Below are 22,012 nucleotides of genomic sequence, written 5' to 3'. Positions count from 1 at the left end.
GGTAAATGTAGGGGTGAATATTTACAAAAAATTCCCTAACCGAATTTCATTTTTTTTATCTACCACCACTGGTGCTATATGAGTTCAAGTCACCTAAAAAATTCTTTGGTGTGTTGACAAGGTACAGTGAAATCCTGAAGTCGCTGGCCTCCATTCAAACAGGGAAAGAAAAAATTCTCTGTCATCATACACATGAAATTTTGACACTTTTTACGCCTCAGAAGCAGAAATCAACAGATATGCCGGGGGCTACAGCTTCTGTAATTATCCTATTGAAACTTTTTATGGTGCGTTGTGTAGGGCAAAGAGGAAGCTTTCAGGTAGTGGTACGTTTGTTTCAATGTAGCCAGCAAGAAGGTAATAATAGAGGGGAAAAGGGAAATTTTCCGAATTTCTCACCTAAAATCGGGAATTAATTGTTTTGGCTGGAAACACTGCCATCAGACAGACGAAAACTTTCTGAAAATAAACTTTAGTATTCCAAGAATATATCCTACAAGTATCATGGCGATATCTAACAAAGTAAGCACGAAATTTTAAAAAATATCTCATTCTACCTCAGAAATTCACCATTTTCTTACCATTTCCAGAACATGGTTTATTATAAACCTCAACTGTGCTTTTCCTAATTATTCTAGTGAAACTTTTTATGGTGCGCTGTGTAGGCTAAGGACGAAGCTTTTAGACACTGGTACGTTTGTTCGAGTGTAGCCAACAAGAGGGAAATAATAGAAACCAAAAAGGGATTTTTTCCAAAATTTACCCCTAAAATCTGGAATTAAAATTTTCTGTAGCTGGCAACACTGCTACCAGACAGACACAAACTATCTTAAATTAAACATTGGTACACCACTAATATATCCTACAAGTATTATGGCGGTATTTAAGGAACAAAACTTCTAACTACCAAAAATATACAGTATTACGGTAAACATAAAAGGGAAAAACTAAAAAAAAATCAAGGGTTAGAACCTAAATTCGAATTTTTCGTGCGCCCCTAATTACCCCATTGTAACGATCTGTACTTCGTTTGTTAAGTAAGGACAAATGTTCGATTGGCGTAAGTTGACTTGCACTCGGACGCATTTATAAACAAAAATTTCTAATTTTTTGCCCAAATTTAGGGAAGTTTTAATTTCCATAATCGGCAACACTACGCGCAGGCCCGTCCAATTGATGTCAACAGTGAGGTATCCATCCGAGGTATCTATCTGGAAAGTCTTAAGGAGGTCTTTCTACAAGGAAGGAAGCTACAGCGAAAAAAGAAGTAAAGGAATTTTGAAATTAGAAAATTCTCGAATTTTTGATTGGTGAACTTTGAGAAGGAAATTCGACACCAGAAGAAAAAGAAATTATATGATAAACTATGGTCTAACCATATTTGGCAAGAATAATATCCACGTATCTTAATTAGTGTCCACACAGGAGCGGATTAAAAAAGTGACACACCCGTGTGTGCCACTTTGGCCACCTAGTGTACATTTGATTACATTTTTTTGACTACTAACCCGTGTTATTGTTGTACTTATAGTCTCGATTAATAATAATATCGTTGTTGTAAACAATAACTTTATAAGGAAAATTTCTCTCCTTTTTACAGCTTAGTTCCAACACTGTTGGTGAGAAATGCAGGGTGTTTCAAAATGAATATCGGGGTTTTAAGTCTTTGTACATGCGTGCGTACAAAACTGTTTGAGTTGCTCTTTCATTTGATATAATATTTATAATTGTAAGTTAATTGTAATAGATACTACAAAGTTTCAAAACCCTAATATTAATTTTGAAACACCCTACATTACTTCAAATTGAGTAATCCTATATTCATGTCTTGTATATACATATATAAGAAGTGCCATTATTATCAACTACTAACTTTAATTATCCTACACATGGCCGACCCTAGGCAATTTGTCGCCCCGTGCAATGGCATAATTTGCCGCCTCCCCCTTTCTCCAGAAAGAACAAATCTTAAAATGCATGATTTTAAGTATGCTACTCCAGCATGAACAACGAAGGGGAAGGTAAGTGTAGTCGCACTCAGAAAGGCTTAAATACTTACTAAAAATGCAATCCCGTTGTGTCTGTTTTTTTCTTTAAATATTAATCTATTATGTTAGTGAAAGATAAAGCAAACACACCTGCAGAGGAAAGATGGTAATCCTTTTTACATAATTGAATATCCAGCTTCAATCTCAATATATCAGTTTGCAGTTCCAATGCAACTAGTTCTTTTATCTTTATTTCTTGATTTTTCTTCTACATCTGTTAACATTTAAAAAAAACTTGCTTCTATCTTCAATGGTAAGGAACTTGTTTCTGACAAAATCAAGACTAGTTGTCATATCTAAACTGTGATAACTTACTAAATGGAACAGATATTCACTACTATTCGAGAATTGAATTCTTGCATTTGAAAACAATCAAGCAATTTGTGCTCGGATTTATTTGACCATTTGCTTTAGCATTATCCATGTAACCTTAAACTAATGCAACCTAAACATAATTTATGAATGTAGTATTGAAATAGGTCAGCTTAGTAAATGTAACTACTATTATCATGAAGTCTGTTTCCAACAAGAAATATTTAATTTAAATAATATACTTATAACTAGAGACCGGATGTTAAGCAAAATGCCTACCCTTAATGCTAAAGATATGATCAAAAATAACGTTTCAAAGTTTATATCGGGGATTATACTTTCGATTTAAGTCAACTTTATTTTACCTATTTCGCCCCTCACTGCCTAAATAATTGCTTTAGTGCCTAATGTTGCGTATTCTATGCATTTTCTTTGAAATAAGATTTAATTGGGAAATATATATAATTTATATACTGTAAATAACACAAGGACATAGTACATTACAATCTCTCTCTCTCTCTCTTTCTATATATATATATATAGGTATGTTGCTATGTTCTTTGAACACTATTTATGACGAATCTATTTTTTAAATTGTATTGAGTTTTTATCTTCATTATTTCGAGTTACATTTTAGTGCGTATTTTACTGCTTATTTTTTTAAAATTTTAAGTGCCTATTTGCCTGCCTATTTTCCAAGTTTTTAATGCCTAAACGTCCGGTCTCTACTTATAACAGATTTTGCCGGACCCTCCAAACTTGCCGCTCCATGCAAATGCATGTGTTACAGGTATGGTAGAGCCGGCTCTGCATATCATATATATCTAGTCGACAAATTATTTATAGGCCTATATGATATTTAGAAAAATACTATTAGGCAAATTAGTATTAGTTTTTACCTTTAGACAAGTTATTTGAATTTTATACTGTTCGTGACATTATTTTCGTACATATTAAAGGCCTGCTTTCACGAAAAAAGAAAATTTCATTTCTCCTTTTATTTCTTAGTTGATATTGATGAAAACTGCTGAAACCCGAATTGTTAACAGGTGTGGTATTCATGTAAATTGTAAAATATTTGTAGCGTATTAGTATCTAGCGTTTAATTTATGTTGCATTTTACGGTGATTACACCTACATAAAAATATTTCATACTTAAATAGACGTAAGATGCATTACAAATGACTATTTGAAAAAAAAACGAAATTTAGAAAAAAAAACGAAATTTAGAAAAAAAACGAAATTTAGAAAAAAACGAGAGGCAATGTTTTTTTCTAAAAAAAACGTACATTTCTGAAAAAATACGAACGGTTTTTTTTTCTATTTACAACACTAAATATGATGCATCGAAATCATTCTATTAGTTGGTTTGCTTGGCGTCCATTTTCAGTAACGAGATTATACGACGACGTGTCCTATGTTTAAAGTTCGTTTCAAACCACTACTCTGGCTTGTATCTAAAATAGAATTCTACCGGGAATCGAACTCGGAAACCCCGTACAGAAAGCACGTGCGTTAACCACTAAGTTATTTTTGATATATAAAACATATTGTCAGAAGTGAGAAGAACATTGTTGATGAGCTGGGACGGGGAAGAGGGAAAGAAGGACGAACAAGGAAACCTTGTGTTTGAAATTGTACTGGCTACGCTGTATCTGAAGTAATACTGATGTTTATTTGCTCTTGCCCTATCTGAACACGACAGGAAGTGTCTCTCTTTATGAATATCTTGTAAAAGTGAAATGAAATTTGTTTAGTTGTCGCACATTTATGCCATTTAGGCTAAAGGAGACAGAATGATTAATAAAAATGAACGCGTGACAAATTATACTTTTTATACTCTCCAACCGGGAATAGAACACGGGACCATATGTCCAGAAGGTATACACACTGCCGATACGAAGGACACGTGGAAGACTTCTCCCAGAAGAGATGTCTTAACATGTTTAACGTGCTTCCTGATGTGCATCTATCATTTAAAATTAGTGTTGATCAGTATTAGACAGGATGGATATTATAGTCCTAAAGCTTTATTGGATTGAATTGAATTTGAGCTTAGTTTCTCTTTTAGCATCAAGGCTATAGAGGCGTGGATCTATATCTTAACGTGGGATCCAAAACACATGAACTCCCACTGGGAAGAGAACCCAGGTGTCCCGAACTGAAGACGCGTACGTTATCCATAGAGCCACGAAGGAGCTCCCTAACGCTTTGTATTCTACTTTCCAAAAACAAATAGATACAACTTCTTGCACATAGAAAACATAATTTAGATTAAGTTATAAAATCCAATATTCGATTAAGAAAATAAAGCATAAACTTTCAATACTAGAAATATTGTATCCTCGTCTCCAAGAAAAGAAAGGAAGTATGAATCAGTTTGTATAGATATCAACATACATTAGCGCATGACATTAACAAATAACTCGTATTAAAAAGCAAGATAAACAAAACGAAAATTTACTACAGAACAAGAAAACATTCCATTAAACAACAAAACAAATTGCCAATTGTATTCTGTGAAGTGCAATAAATTATTCGATTTATGATTGAGACGGAAATAAGAAGAACGAATGACATTACTGATAAAAAAAGGACAGGTATGCCCTAATGCACTAATGGTATGTATATTTTATAATTGATAGTACGGTACAAGTTTGCTTTGTTACATATAAGATTGAGGGCTCGGGCGAACATAAGCGCCACTTTTGGTGAAATTGAGTTATTAAGTGGAAAGAGTCGGGATTGAACCGTAGAACAATATGTAGGTAGTTTGATTTTGGAAATGTAGCTGCAGATTGCAGGGAAAGCTTGTTTGGCACGTGCATTTACATAGAATGGCATGAGAATCTTGAATCTTCTTTCCAAGTTCACTCGAAAGTTAGAAAAAGTGATATACCATTATGTTTCCAAGAGTTGCTTAATAACACAACAACCATTGCCATAGATAAAATATCTGAGATGGACCAAACTGTTCCATAACATACTTCAGTTTCGCTGTCAGTGCTATATGCTATATATATTGTTTCAAATGGTCGAACGTATACCCATCAAAAATTCTAGCATTACATCACTGCTAAAACAAATTTCGTGTTGGGTTAACGCAAACCAATTTTTAATGTATTCCTTGGTCGTTTAAGAAACTAATTCGGGATATCAACAGGTACCCCTGCGTACGGAAGGTTTAATTCTTTAATCTCCCCGTTTCTTTTACTTTTTTTTTTTTTGGAAAGACCTAGCAATAGAGTGGCTACAATTGTTTTCAGGGGGCCCAGTTTTCTTGTAATTTTGAAACTAATGGTCAAAAACCCTGAAACTTTGTGCCATACAAATATCGACAGAAGGACATTGTTTGGCATACTCCGTGATTCCACAAAGTTAGCAGTGTGGCCAACCCAACATAAAATTATATTTTTTAAAATGGCATGACGTCAAGTTATTTACATACGTCTAAATCGAAAACATACTACCGCATTTTTATGCAGTGTTGCAAGCTAAGGACGCTACTGTATCATAATAATCGAAAACGAAACACATTTTTGAGGGTCTCACAACAGTAATAACACAAGTGAGACAGATGAGCTAATGGGCATCTAAAGTACCTTAATTCGAATACTGCAAGCGTCAATTTGATTCCTGCTTTCATTACCAAAAATTGCTTACTCTCAATTAAAATATCTCTAAATATTTACTTCACAATCCTGATCTAATATCAAATGTTTCATTTTGTATGGATAACTCAATAAGTGCATTATCACCAGCAATTCTTCCATTCCTGCAATAGTAGACAACCCAAAAAACACGGACGTTGGGGTGGTTGAGAATCAGAATGTTAAGAATGACGTTTTTATTATAGTGAGAGCAATGGATGACATAAAAAGTTACAAAATGATCTTACTTAAGCAGTTCAGACAAGATGAATGGTAAGAAATAGATATAAGAGGAAACCAGTTTATAAACTTTTCCCCCAAAAATCTCGTAAAACACGTTATGTGTTGAAAAGGTTTCATATAAAGCTTAGCAGCACAAAAACAAACATCCACTCAACACGGAAAGAGACACAAACAGAGAATAAGGGACACGAATGTCGTGACAGACTCCCGGGCCACCCATGCAAGATAAAGAGACGGGATCCTAGTTGTAAACTGAATTGTTATAATAATAATAATAATAATAATAATAATAATAATAATAATAATAATAATAATAATTATTATTATTATTATTATTATTATTATTATTATTATTATTATTATTAAAAACTCGATTCCTTTTCAAAATCTCACAGGGACCAACTAAACCTCCCCCTCCCCCCGAATATTGATATCGAAAATTTAAGATGTTGATATATCGATGTCGATATATTTGTGATATCGAATGTTGATATATGTCAATATCGATACCGACGATTTAGATATATGGACGTATCTCACAGGCTTAGATCCGAGAAATGATGCTTGAAATATACAGGAATCAATAATCAAAATCTAAACATGTTTTTCCATTTTCGCACCCAAAGTTGAGGGGGAAGGGGGTGAACCAGAACAAAAATTGTAAGCCAAAAACTTTCTTAAAATAAAAGTAGTAATACTTCCCCTTAATATAAAACTATTACTGTGATTTACCTTTAACTTCCGTTTCTGATTGTCATCACAAATCAGCGACAGGACCCATACTTTACATAGTACAGCAGGGGCGCCGTGGCTCACTGGTAGAGCGTTCACCTCTGGTGCTTGGTTCGTTCCCAGCACGCCCCAAGGGAATTTTTTGGTGGACAAACACCGTGTGCGTGCGTTTCCTCCTGGTTCTCCCGTTTCCTCCTACTTTCTTCATTCCACCATCTCATTCATTTCTCATCATCACCATCTCCTTTAGCCTAACTGCATAATTGTGGGACATAAAACTCAAAGATTTCTGCACAACTAAACAAACTGGAAGATGAAATTCTTGTGATATATAAGTGGAATGTTCTACAAAATAATCATAATTAATTGTATTAGTACTTTTGACACACAGTCAGAGCTTGATTGTATATAGGACACTTGAAACATGCATTATGGCACTTTCAAAATGAATACTAAACTTGGTTTTCAAGTAAAATACTCAACTTCCACTAGAGTTTTAGATCTCCGAGACACATCTAAGATAATATGAAAAGTTTAACAGATGCTTTGTTTCCGCGTGGTTCGGTTTCAAATTCGGTAGTGTAGATTAGATGTATTTTGATCCGAAATACATTCTAAATAACCCAGTAGGTAGCGTAGGTCATACCTTCCATTAAAGAATACTAATGCAAACTTTAAAAAAGAAAGAAAAAAACGAAAGAAGAAAGAAGAAAATGAATAAGTGCTATTGTACTGCTAAAGTTCTATCAGAAACACCATATATTAAAAGTCCAAACTGTATCATAATGGAAAGTTACAAATGTTCAAAAGGAAAATTGGACGAATCTCTGTTTGCAGCCATTATTTTCTGCAAAAAATGTGATAGTACCTGGCAGGGAATCGAACCGAGATTTTCCATTGGTCTTGGACGATACCACTATTCCATTGATTGTTCTACCCAAACTTTGTTTAACAAATGGTGTTGTGTTTCTTTCTGAGAATAAAAAATGAATATTGCAGATCAATGAAGTGTTTCGAATGTCTTGGTAATTTCCTTGATCTTTCACAACCAACATTCGAAAATCGTCTCTATCATTGTACAAGTGTGTGCTTCCACATTCTTAAGGATTGCTTGTGTAGTATGAAAATTCGATTTTTCACGATCACTTTGTAAAGAGACAACTTCGACATGAACAGGATTTGAACCTATGTTGGATAGCTGTACTACTCGTAAATCCATTACGTGACCACTACAATATCAATCCATCTAAACCTGTAACCAAAACACTACTAACTTCAGACCTGATCTTTGGAACGAACTGGCTTTTTCCTCTGCGGTTATTTAGACCAAGGTGTACGACGAAATTCATTTATTTGACGACCTAGAGACAAATTAGTGCCCACTAATAAACGAAATAACATACAATCCAGGAAAAATTACAGTAATAACAGTATGTAGTAATAAGTAAAATAATAAAAATCATCGCTGATCCGAACCTCATCTATGCTGAAAATTTGATTGAGATTGGTCGGGTGGTTCAAGAGTGATGAAGTCACAAAAACAATCACTTTTACTTTTATTTTGTTACATTTATCTCCCCCTCCCCTACGTTGTGATGTCAAAGGAAAATGGCAAACTCGTCCCAGGTCCGAACCTCATCTATGTTGAAAATTTGTTCGAGACCGGTTGGGTGGTTCTATACTTCTTAAGTTACTACAGTCATTTTATACATGAGTTTCGATCTGCATTCAAACGCGCTAGAAGTCAACCTTTACGGTGCTGCATTTCTCTAAAAATTTCCTCCTCGCATAGAATTCCTGTCTCCAAAGATTAGGCAGAACGGGAATTCCCATTCTGCCTAAAGATAAGATCATTTAAAATATTTTCTACAAAGTCCTGGAGGGCCTTTAGGCAGAACGAGAATGAATCTTGTTAATATTGCAACAAGCACCGGAGGTGGACGCTCTACCACTGAGCCACCGCGCCCCCACTAAAACCGCAGAAGAATTCATGAGTATAGTGCAAGTACAAACTCCGGGTATTACTCTCGTTTTGTTGCCTGGAACTGAATTCGACGACTTCCGGAAGAAAAAAGGGAAAGTATGCGACCGGTAACTGGTATTCAGCGAAGTCATCTTTGGCTTTCGGAAAATGGCGAAGTTTCTATGGCAGTAACGGGTCACCATGAACTAACGTCATGCTTCCCCCAAAATCGAACTTCTGCAATTCAAAGTGTAGATTTAAGAAATCTGCAAAAAAGGAATTTTGTTACATACTATATGTATGATAACCAGTGGTGCGTAGCAGAAATATTATGAATAAATTATGAATTACATGAAGTTGAAGTGCTGTTTATGCTTCCACATGTACCTTCAGTATTTGTGACTATCGACAATGTGCTACGCAGGGGCGGATCCAGGACGGACTTCTGGAAGGGGGGGTAATACTGCTACTTAGAGCTACGAGCTCCAAACTCTGAGATCGGTTTTATTTATATATAAAATAAAAAAGTTTCTTCCCCCTAGATCCACTCCTGGACGAGTTGTGAGTGAGCCAACACCTATTGGAGCACCTGTGCGGCTACATGCTATTAGCGAAGAAGACACCAATCAAGCAAATGATTGGTCCATGTAAAAAATACAAAAAAATCAGTGAAATTTTATTTCCGAAGACCATTTTAAGTAAGCGAACTTGAAATTTCTCCGTTTCGTAATCGTAATTTCCACCTCAGATTATTTCGGTTTAAGAAAACGGAGGAGTAGGGGGAGGCCCATTTTACTATTTCAGATAGCCTTCTTGATCAAAATAAAAAAAAACAGTCAAGAAAACCTTTTATTCTTCATTTAATGAATGTGAACCACAAACATCATCAAATCATTGCACTTTTATTGTTCCCAGTGTTGCTAACTGTGACATCAAAGTTCACGAAACTTCACTAACTTCAAAAGGCTGCAGTTAATTCAGGGAAGCATTGGTCGAGAATGGTATTTGGTGTGTTTATTATTCATGTAAAGTTGAACCCGAGAAAATGGCGCCCAAAAATGGCGATTTTTGAAAATTTTACAAATTCTCGAATTTTTTGCGACTAAACGGTTGCACACAGAAGCGATACAAAATATTTTTCGGAAAGCGGGTAACCAGGTCTTACCAACCGTGAAAACAGAATTTTAAAATTCGAACCGGAAGTGCTCGAAAAAAATTTGCAAACTTCGACTTTTCAGATAAATTGACGTTCATTTGTTAATTTATGTACAAAAAGATACGCATGCGCAAACCAAACTATAATAAAATATAGTTTATTTATATCCCTATGTACATACCACAACAAGAATTATGACTCTTACCTGTCTCCATAGCCGAATGGTGAGGCTCCGAAGTTGACCATTTTCCATGTCTTCTACAATTCATAAATTGTACTCCCCGTCTTTGATGGCCCATTACTTGGCGGGAAAAGTTTTTTCGACAAAACAAAAAAACATGGGTCTCTTAAAAACATCTCTAGTTGCTATAAAAAAGTTTCAACAATATCTGAGATGGTAATGGTACAATTTTATATTTTTTTGCCTGAGTTGAAATGGAAGGCACCGTATATCTGGACATGCATCTTTATGCTCTGAAAGGAACTTCAAATAGTGATCTTCGGGATGAAATATGTTCAAAATCACCAAAAATGGACTTGATTCCTGTGTTTACTGAACAAACTATTTGTGTGACGAATTTAAGGTCACTTGATATGAAAGAAGTTAATGCTATGGAACATTATAACTTATCTGTACTATTCATATTTCTACAAAACAATATTTGAAGGGCTGAATCAGATAATCTCAATCCACAACCAAATTCATATTATGAACTGTCCTACTACAGTCTTACTACAGTAGCAATATGATACTTTTACAATTGATAGATAGATAACACGTGTTATCTGTCTATCAGTTGTAAAAGCATCATATTGCTACGCGTTTCTGAAGCCATATTATCATATCCAAGGTTATTTTAATATGAAAATGGAAGGGATCTTTTAGACTAAAATTTCTCACTTTTTCATTGAAGTTGAGATGGTTCACTTTGGCTCTCAACTATTCATTTATTTAAACATTTTTGAAACATGTATAAGTCACGTTAAGCGTGCGGTGAATAACCTTTTTATTCTCACGGTACAAGTAGAAGAAAAACTTCCGTTGAGTATTTGAGAAGGAAGAATCCATGGTTTGTTTGTTGTGCGACAAAGCAAACAATGCTGCAAATATAAAGAAAGCTAACCTTGTCCTAGTTAGATTGTACAAATGATCTTACATTCGGAAGCAAAGGGTATAAAGAAATGTTTCTTTTCTTTCTTTTGAATCAACAAATGTGTACAATTAAAAAGTTTTAATGGTAGACATTCAATGTTCAGTTAAGTATAGTTTTCTACTATTTTTTAAAAGTATAGAATACATTGCCAATTTTTTTTCTATGCATAAAAAGCTGTCTGCAAAAGTCGCTTCTAAAAGACGTGTTTATTTTCTGTAAAATAAGGGACGTTCAAAAAGTCATATGTACTATTTGCACCATATAAATATAAATAACATTATTTAATACAAAGTGCATAAAACTAAGATATGCAAGATACGATTCAATAGTTTTACTCATGTTAGCGCGTAATTAAAGTCGCAAATATTTTGTGTGTAGAGGACAACAGACTTCAAAAGAAAAACTATGAAATAAGATTCAAAGTTATATAAGTTTATAATAAGATTTAAAAAGATTCAATGTTATATATGTTTATTTAAGATCATACTAAAAGTTGCACAAAATTGTTATACATAAAACTGTGTGATGCTCATAAAAACTTAATTTAATTATGAGCATGTCTATGAAAAATTAAAATTTCCAAAGAGAAAAAATACTAAACTCTGCTCATAGTTGTAATTTTCTGAAAATAATTTAAATTTATATATAAACGAAATCCACACAAAATGACATGTTGTAATACCTAGAGTACATTTCATTAGTCAAATATTGGATATTTCCTATTCAATTCAATTAAATGTATTTAGTTTTGGGAAAGTCTGAAATGGGCGGCTCGCTGTGCTATGACTAGCCATATTATGGAACAGAAATATTTTAAAACTATAGTGCTTATCTAATATTTTATTTACTTTAACAATACGTTTTTTGTCATTACTTACTAAACAATCTTTCAGAATTAAAAGATTGCCTCGATCCAGTATGAGAAATGATCTCAGATCGACATCGATCTTCCATCAAAAACTTTGCTTGCACAATGGCGTAGTGTCACGTGTTCAGAGTGACACGTGGGCAGAGTTATTTTTCCGTCTTGCTCATGGTCGTCAACAGAAGAAAGAAAAGTAATTAATATCAGGATAAATATTACTGTGTTTATATTTTTATGTTATGTTTTCTTTATAGGTCAGGTCATATGTTAGGTTTTGTATGTACAGAGAGTATTGGTATACATTTCCCCTCATACCTATTCCGTCTATCAAAACGAAACTTGGTACACTCATTTCTTAACCCCTATAGTATTTTTCGAGATACATTTGGATTGTATGCTTTTACCCAGGGATGCTTCAGATGGTACCAAAGTTGATGGGAGGGATTTTTGGAGGGAAGTTTTCTGACATTATCCCAATTTTCCCTGTTCAAGTACGTTATGGACCCCAATACATAGCATCTCTGGAAAGCTTGTTTCATGCTGGAGGGAATGAACTTTAAACCACGACTTTCCAATGAACAGTATTGATACAATAGCTATTTTACTGCGAATCTATGATTTTCTTTCTATGTACTGACAGGTTATTGGGCCCCATGAACTTACTCCATTGTCCATGGGAACTGATTTTTGTGCATGAACGTATCTTTGTTATGTTTATCGAATGGATTAGGTTTGATTCGGACACCCGGATGACACGTTCATGTCCGTTCCTTGTCAGATTTCTGATGAGTCAACAACTTTAAATATGGACAATTACAATGATAATGGTCTTAAAACATACGCTGTATTCAATTTACTTACTGCGCTATTGTGACGGTAATTGGAAGCTCCACAGAAAGTCCTGAGTTCATATATAAGGAAAAACGACTAATAATAAATTAATAGAAGAAAACATTGTCTTCCTTAATGCGCGATCCACTGTAGAGGAAAAGAATCAGGCGAATTCACAATGATGTTTCCCACCGGTAACCCTGGATGGTAGGGCATTGTTTCAAATCTCGAGTGAGTTCGTATTTTACACTGAGAAAAAAATTGTAGATAGCGTACTTAAAAAGGTAGGTTACATGCGTAATTCCTGTAGTTTTTGGACTTAACGTACAACAGACGTATAACTGAAAACATATGTTTTATAATACTTTCTCTATAAGTGTTCCATCTGTACGTACTTTCCGTATGAAACAATATAGGCGGTCAAGTTCTCACAAATGGACGTATATAACATATGGCTGACGAAGGTAACATAAGTATACGGAAAACTGTTAGATGTCAGATATCCTGCAACAGCATGATGTAACATATAAGGGCAGTGCGTATGTAGCATATGGATAACGTATGCTCCATACTGATTTCTGTAGTAAGCAAGAGGATTCCGTATACTTGTACACTATACCGCTGTCTGGAAAACGGATTTTTCTCAGTGTAGCTGTTGCATCCCGTCCTGCGTTAGGAGCTCTAGTCCTGGATTCGAATTTTTAAATGTTGGCTCGTTGGTCCAATCTTTTGGACTCAAAACTTATCATTGTAAGGAATAAGAGTTGGCTGAAGATGAAGATCAACTTGATAGTATGTCCCGTGTATATAATTCATAACGCTTTTTTTTTTCTTCTTCAAAATATGCACCCAAGTTTAATAAAGCAAGACACGAGAAGCGGAAGTTATGTCTAACTCTTATGAATATTTCGTTAATACTCTCAAAGTGTCTCTGTTTCTTCCAATGCGTCCATTCAATCAATCAATCGATTATCTAGGAATTCTCAGAGCCTTCACGGCTTCTTCTTTCCTGGACTTCGGAGAAGAGGAGGAAAAGCAGCAAGGTTGCTAATTCTTGCCTAACGTCTGAATATGTAGTCCGAAAAAGTGGATCTATTCAGCGTATTTCTGACCAAAGATGAGAATTGTGGACCTGAATTGAGAAACATTTCGAGTACACTTTTTCATATTATTTTAAAGTTGTTTTTATGTGTCAGCACCTATGTTCCAAGGGTAGGGTGACCAACCGTCCCGTTCCGTTTTTTTACTACCATTCCCGGTGTCCCGAAAAATTTTCCCGGGATGGCAAAATGTCCCGTATTTACGTACATTAAATACAAGAAAGCTTTCCAATCTAAAATTTCTTAATTTATATTATTATTTTCTAATCACATAGCTTAGAAAATACTAATATTATTATTTTCTAAGCTATGTGATTATATTCGAATATGTCTAATTACTGAGCAACGTCATTACGACGTTTGCGATATTGGCTGCACTGTTTTCCCTCCTAGGCCTCCCCTTCAAGACTCCCACTCCGCAAACGATAGTGCAAGGGGCTGAAGGTCTTATGAAAAACAAACTGTTTCGGGCGGTGGAAGACTGAGGCGCTGTCACCAGTACAGTACAGTGTTTCCATGATTTGACTAAGATGTAACATACGGTCATTTACGAAAGGGGAACAAAAGTATAGAACTATAAAAGTGAAACTAAAAAGAAAACTAGCTGTAAGTGAAATAATGTTTAAAAGTAAGAAAAAGCAAATAAAGGGAGTTGGAATCTGATGCTCAGAGTAGTTTGTTATAAATTCTGCCACTGACAGATTTTGTTGATTGACAGATATTGATGAATGTTTTATATATATATATATATATATATATATATATATATATATATATATTTTAGCAATGTTTTCAAAATTTCATTTTTTGTTAGTTGCTGATAGTTACTTGTTATCTAATTAATTCCACAACCTTATCAATAGGTTTTAAAATGAAAAAGTGTAAATTTGCCCTTTTTTGTGAGGAATACAGAGACAGAGAAAGAGAGAGAGAGAGAGAGAGAGAGAGAGAGAGAGAAAGAGAAAGAGGGAGAGAGAACGGAGAGGCAAAAATATATATTTAGGGGAGTAACCTATCCAAATGTAAAAAATTGTCCCGTTTTCTCTAGTTGAAGATTTGGTCACCCTATCCAAGGGTCATTTGCTTGAACAATATTACAGCCTAAGTCCAGTTCAAAAACTTATTATTAATTTAAAATCATTTCAGCTGAATAAAATAAGCTTCCAAGTCAAAGCACTTGGGATGTTACTCAATTCAGTTGAGGGATTTAGAACGTTTATGCCTTCACACAAATCACTATGTTGCAATGGAAAACAGAATAAAGAATACATTTTCGCAAAAAAATCCTTTAAAGTGCATTAGGATATACTTAAAAATGCTCTAAAAAGTAATTGAATGTGTAAAAAATAACATAATTCTTCACAATACTATTTTTAGTCTCAGACATACAGTTAAGATCAGAATGTAGTTAAGGTCGATTCAGTATGCTTTCATATTACTGCTCTTGTATGGTACTTAAATAAGAGTTACAATACACTAAATATCATGTACAGATTAGCGAATACGGCGGCGGCATAGCAGTTGTCGGCAAACAAATACTTATACATTGGAAATATTTTTCCTGTTTCGAAAGAAATTACAGAAGTATACGTGAAATCCGAAGATCATCCATTTTCAGTTCCTAAAAGTTGAGGAAGTAGAAATTTTGCTCCTGAAAGAACATCTGCTATGGAGCATATTATGCGAAACCTATTTTCTTGCTTAGCACGTCTTTCATTATTTGTGATGCAATCTTCTTCATTCCCACAAACGTTGTCTAATTCATGAACTGTGTTTTTCCTCAAGCCAGTTGTTGGTGTTGTTATTCTTGTTGTCAATTGTTCCCAGACTCTTCTAAAGAAGTATATTGACATCAGGTAGGAAAACAAAATTAGATAGTATGTACACAAGCTTGCCTTACATAAAATGCACACAAACTTGGCGTCAACGTTACGAGACGTTACCTTCAACATTTCGTGTGCTGTTCGAATTGAGAAAGCATCAAAAACTTCGAAACAGTCTATAGAATTTTTCACAGCATTGAATTTTTTACAGTAGTAACAACAGGCTTCTGGTTTCCCAACTGGCTAGAACCGTGCTGGGCGGTAGAGGGAGTTCAGGATAATCATATTTAAAAGAAACTATTCGTGATAGTGCTGTACCAAACAACGTCTTTGCACTTTCTATGAGCCTATCAATATCAAGAAATTGTACGCGTATCTCTTGAACCACCCTATAGCAATCATGTGCATTGGAAGCTTTATCATCCCTTTTTGATTATAGCACCTGCAATGAATTCGCTGATTTCATTGTACACGACGCGGCGTCTGTTACAAACAAAAACACATTTTCGTATTGAACGGAATCAGGTCATAACAGATGCGTTGACCTATCAAATAATTTGCTGATGTGGAATAATTAACATTTTCCAGAATGTCAGAGTTTAGATTAAATATTTCACCAGGCCCTTCATGTGCCATATACAAATAGCAACATTTACAATATTGTGGTCCTCCGAATCTACGGACGCCCACATTTTTTTCTTTCCACTTTATGCAAGGGACTACCCCATTTAGTATAAAAGTACATTTAACTCAACACAGGTAAATGCTCAGAAATCATCGGAAAACAGAAGAACTTGATGTACAGTACCACACTGTCCAAGAAGTAGTTTAATCTAGATAGAAACTTTTCCATCACCAAACTCAGGAACAAAAATGTTTAGATTCGAAGATATACTTCTTTAACAACAAAGCTGCACCTTGTACAAAATTGTCTGTCTCAACTGTTAGTCTAGCTCGCAAATGACCTAAGAATCTACACAATTGAAGGTGAATGGACATAAAGAAAAGGGAACTACGATTCATACAACAATCACAACTCTAAAACAACATAGAATTCAAGGGAGGCAACATAGGCTCAATGTGTCATTTTCTTCAGATGAAGTGAACTCAGAAAATACTGTATTTCTTTTCACTTTTAAAACTTTTCACGTAAATTTTTAGAAGTCAATTAAAGTAATGACCAAATGCTAAATATGCCCGTACATTTACTAAGACATATAAAATATACACTTATATACAAAAATTGATAAAAGATATAACAACAAATGTGTTTTAAACCAGTCAATTTTAATGAAACAAAATTATAACATAATGAGCAACGTTTCTATTCATTGGAGGAAAAAAATCCAAATCATAATCCTATTTACAGTTGTACACATTGTAAAGCTAATTAAAGAAATAATAATAATAATAATAATAATAATAATAATAATAATAATAATAATAATAATAATAATAATAATAATAATAATAATAATAATAATAATACTATAAAATGCAAGAGCAAATGAGGCTATCTGGAGAATTTCCGTTCTATCTCCGTTAATTTTTGTTTTTGAGTCCATAGAAAAAATAATGAATAAAATTTTACATGGTGCTCCTACGACATTAACTCTTTTAACGTAGAACGAAATCATACTGATTGATTCCTGAATATTGTTAATTAATAAAATGTTAAATATGAGAAAAATGTACTTCTAAGACTATGATTCTTACTCTATTTTTTAATAATATTAAGAATTACATTAAAATTATTTGTTAATATAGTGCCAATAAGAGCGGCATTTAAAGAATTATTATTGCTGTCTTATATTGTATTGATATTAGTTCATAATTTTAACTTGTGATGACTGAAGACAAAATGTCATCATCAGGCTTTCTGTGATGCATTACATATGTAGTTCAATTTAATTTAATATGAAATAAGATTATTAAATGAATATGAACATTTTAAGCAAATTGGATATTTGGTATTTAGGATACGAAGACTTAATTATCCCGTTTCTAAGTTCCATAACTAGCAAAGGAAGAAAAATTGAATCTTAAATTTCTTTAAGAAATTGGTGAAAAATTCAACCTCGATTATACCTCTCTGAGTTACACACGGGTGGCCAGATTTTATGAATATGACAGAACATAACATCAACATTTCATTTTAATTAAACTCAATAAAGCAAATATAATCTTTTTTCTTTATTTTTGATCCTTTCTGTTGAGAAAAGTTCTTTTTGTTGTCAGTTTCGTATTAACAGTTATTGACATTTTCAAATTACATCTATAAAATTATAAAATTCTCTCTCTCTCTTTCTCTCTCTCTCTCTCTCTGTTTGTGTATATATATATTTATTTGAGTAATATTTGAAATGAATATATAGGTATATTATCTTAAACGGTAGTTGAATCGGGGTAGATCACAAATATTAAACTTTCATATTATAACTATGTCACTATCATAACTGAATCGTCAATAGATAAAATTTACAAATGGAAAATTAAAAAGAAAATCAGACCTGGAAAAAATTATTGAGAAAGCAACGCCATTAACAAATATCATCATGTGGAATGAAACCTCTAAAAGGCCAATATTCAGTACAATCTTATTATACAAATTAATGTTTAATATTACACTCTTACCAGTTAAGTTAAACCTCATTCATAAAGAGGAAACAAGCACTTGTTATTGCGAAGAAGTAATAACGTTAAATCACCTAATATTTGGATGCAAATTATTCAGTAATAACAGAGCATAGTTTTTGAAAGTTTATACGATATACCTAACACTACACCAGTTACCCTTATGTTTATCCTTGCATCTAAAAACAGAGACCTCTTAAAATTACTAATTAAAATCATGCAAAAAATAATCTTTTACCATGATTTGAGCTGTAATTTATTTTTTCTTAAAAAAACTCTAACAATATTAAAGATCTAAGGGTTATTGATATAAGAAGGGAAAATATGGAAAAAATCATATAAACATTGGCCATATATATTTTACGTAAGGTTAAACAATGAATACTACTCTTAGATCCGAAAGGCAAATAGAAAGTTTCTCTGTAGATCATTAAAGTCACTATTGAAGAATATGAATGATCTGGATCTTTGGCCTAGCTTCATGAACATGGTGTCTCGGAAGAAGCTGAAATGAAATGAGTCTTACTAAGGTTAAGCTTATGTACAGTATAAATAAAGCTGGAAACAACATCTATTTTATACTTCTTACTTTCAAATAGATGTTGATTAGTGAAGATTAAGTTTCTTATGGATCTGGTAAATCAGTAGTAATGAAAGAAAATATTGAATCACGTATAACTTTAAAGACTTAAGTTCGTATTAATCTTTCTTGTCAGGTGAAGCCAATCCTTTGTACCTGGCTTGTCTCTATAGATTTGAGTGGAATGAGGTTGACTTCAGCGTTTATTCCTCACTTAGGACAATGGTAGTTCTAGTTGGTAAGTAAGACACCGATAATAATGTTTCATTAATAAGTAACGACTATATATTAATTCTAATGTACATTCTATTCAATTTGTTTAAGCGGAAAATTAAACTTAAAACTTATGCACGTTATTTAACGAATAGTTCCATACGGCTTGTAGTTTATTGTAGCTGTTGTTACGTAACTATAGCTAAACTAGGGTTACTATTTTGTGAAATAGCAAAATGCAGGCAATCTTCCACCTTGGTAACTAGTTATACAAACAATAACCAGTGTTGGCTAAGTTACTTGTAGAAATGTAACGTGTTAAAATTTCCTTTACTTTCCTTTAAAATGCAACGTGTTACTTCGAAAGTAACGCAAATAACTCCTTACTTTAAGGTCCGAAACCTTGAATATGTATAAAAAAACATTCTTATTATTTCAATTTTTTCTCCACCTCCTCATATTATTATTATTATTATTATTATTATTATTATTATTATTATTATTATTATTATTATTATTATTATTATTATTATTATTATTATTATTATTATTATTATTATTATTATTATTATTATTTTCCCTAATCATTGTAAATGTTTAGAACTGTAGGTTGGAAATAGTAGCTCTGCTATATCCTTTCATGCAGACAGTTACTTTATTGAAAATTTGATATGCTTCGCTAACTTTATAAATACAATATTGCACGTTCTGAATCGCTTTATGTAGATGCAAGAACAAATTCTTACTTGACAGCTATACGAATATTTTTTTTAATAATGTAACACTGACTAAGATGCCATACTGTTTCAGAAAAAACGGCTGTTTTATTATTTTGCTAAACTAATAATAATAATAATAATAATAATAATAATAATAATAATAATAATAATAATAATAATAATAATAATAATAATAATAATATGCAAAATTAAAAGTACAGAATGGAGAAGCATTTCACTACAACGAATTAAATAAGAACACATGATCTGGAGTTGAATCAAATCTTACCAGTAACTCTAAAATCGATACATACTTTTTATAGTTAGTTGTTCTGCACTTTATAAACAACGAAACTCTAGGATACGCAAACTGATCTGAAAGACCTGCAATATCACACCATCAACAAACAATTTTCTAGTAATAAAGTAGGCCTGTTCATCTGTCACACTTTATTCGTATTAACCCCTTACTGTACATTGGTAATTATGGCAGCCATCAAACATATCCACAGTAATATATATATACCTAGGTATATATCAACTATAAACAATGAACTATTATTGAAATGTTATATTGCACTGTAAAAAAAAATTGTTCACTTGTACGCGTAAACTACAACGACTTTTGATCACTTCTTTTACATGTATATAGCATATATGTGCAGCATTAGGAGAGTGCAAAGTGTGTACAAAACGTGTGAGAAGTACGCATGACTTGCAACCTTGGAAGTTTCTGCACATGGTTCTTAATTGATGATTTATAAGGATAATCATATCCTGTAAAACAGTTTACAGTATTTCTTACATCAAAGTTTTGACGTTTCGCTGACTAAAACCTACTTATTCTAGTTGAAAGAGTATATAATAGAAAATAACTGTATCATTGTCACGATACCAATCAACACATTACACCTCCTACTTCACCTACACTCAATATACAATTTTTATTTAATCTCTTGAGAAAATGAAATCTTATTTTTTCTTACTTTGTTGTAATTGAAATTTTTTTCCCGAAAAAATTCAACTTTTAAAGTATAAAGTCTTGTAAAGTCTTGTAGCACTATACAAGAATGAAGTATTGAAGAAAGCATTAATATAATATTATTAAGAGCACGCATAAACATGTCATTAATATTTGGACAATAGCTTGATTCCAAATGTTTTTGTGTGTGCTGTTTCGGTCTACTCTAGAAATTTAACTACTAGTACTACCAAAAAAACACTTTCAGATGCTTCCTCAAATTTGTGAACTAACTCCTGACTGTTAAATATTTCCCACCATCTACTTTTAGATTGTCCACCATTATTCTCAGCTTTTAAGAAAAAGTATTTTTTTTTTTTTTAATGTTCCAACGGTAAAATATTTTCGCTCTCCAGCTTTATAAAAACAACACCAATCAAAGTAACTATACTACCACTGCATTCGTAATTCACTCACTGAGTGTGTTGATTTGGATCTGTCAAAATCTATGACAAAATCTTCCAGTTGCTTGTAGTCAGTACACCTAATTTTTCTGAGGCGTAGGCATCTTCTGAAAGCAGCAAGTGGCATTAAGATCTAATATGTTTCTCCGTGTGTCAGTGACTGACTGTCAGAAACTGACATAGTTCATGCTCCATTGATCCATTCTGATAAAGTCACTTCAAGGAAAGAAACATTTGTTTCCGAAAAAAAAAAATATATTGTAGTTACTTATCCGAAATATAACGCAAAAAAGTAACGCAAACTAGGTGCGTTACTTAAAAATTTGTAACGCCTTACTGTTACAATTACTTCGAAAAAATGTAACGTGTTACTAGGAAATGTTACTTAAAAAGTAATGCGTTACTTCTGTTACGTTACTTCCTAAGACTGACAATAACACTCAACACAAAAATGATCAGTTTTTCTTTTACTTTTCAGTTTCATTTTAAATCATTATGAAAAAATATGTTCGAATGTATAAGAAATAATTAAACAAAAGTCTTACGTAACATCTTCATTATTCA

At 33.1% G+C, this 22,012-nt stretch overlaps 1 protein-coding gene across 1 annotated transcript in view; it reads left to right on the top strand.

Annotated features, from left to right (window-relative positions):
• The first annotated feature begins 2,002 nt into the window (after positions 1–2,002).
• Positions 2,003–22,012, top strand: part of LOC145679457 (putative peptidoglycan muropeptide transporter SLC46) — a 32,779-nt gene continuing 12,769 nt past the window's right edge. The window contains exons 1-2 of the mRNA XM_081750036.1: positions 2,003–2,021; positions 19,228–19,329. Of these exons, the coding sequence (XP_081606162.1) occupies positions 2,003–2,021; positions 19,228–19,329 (121 nt within the window). The remainder of the gene's footprint in view (positions 2,022–19,227; positions 19,330–22,012) is intronic.

The sequence above is a fragment of the Thermobia domestica genome, chromosome 2 (genome assembly GCF_964235325.1).
Source record: "Thermobia domestica chromosome 2, izTheDome1.hap1.1, whole genome shotgun sequence".
Taxonomy (NCBI): Eukaryota; Metazoa; Arthropoda; class Insecta; order Zygentoma; family Lepismatidae; genus Thermobia; species Thermobia domestica.
This window is presented reverse-complemented; position numbering and strand designations above follow the sequence as displayed.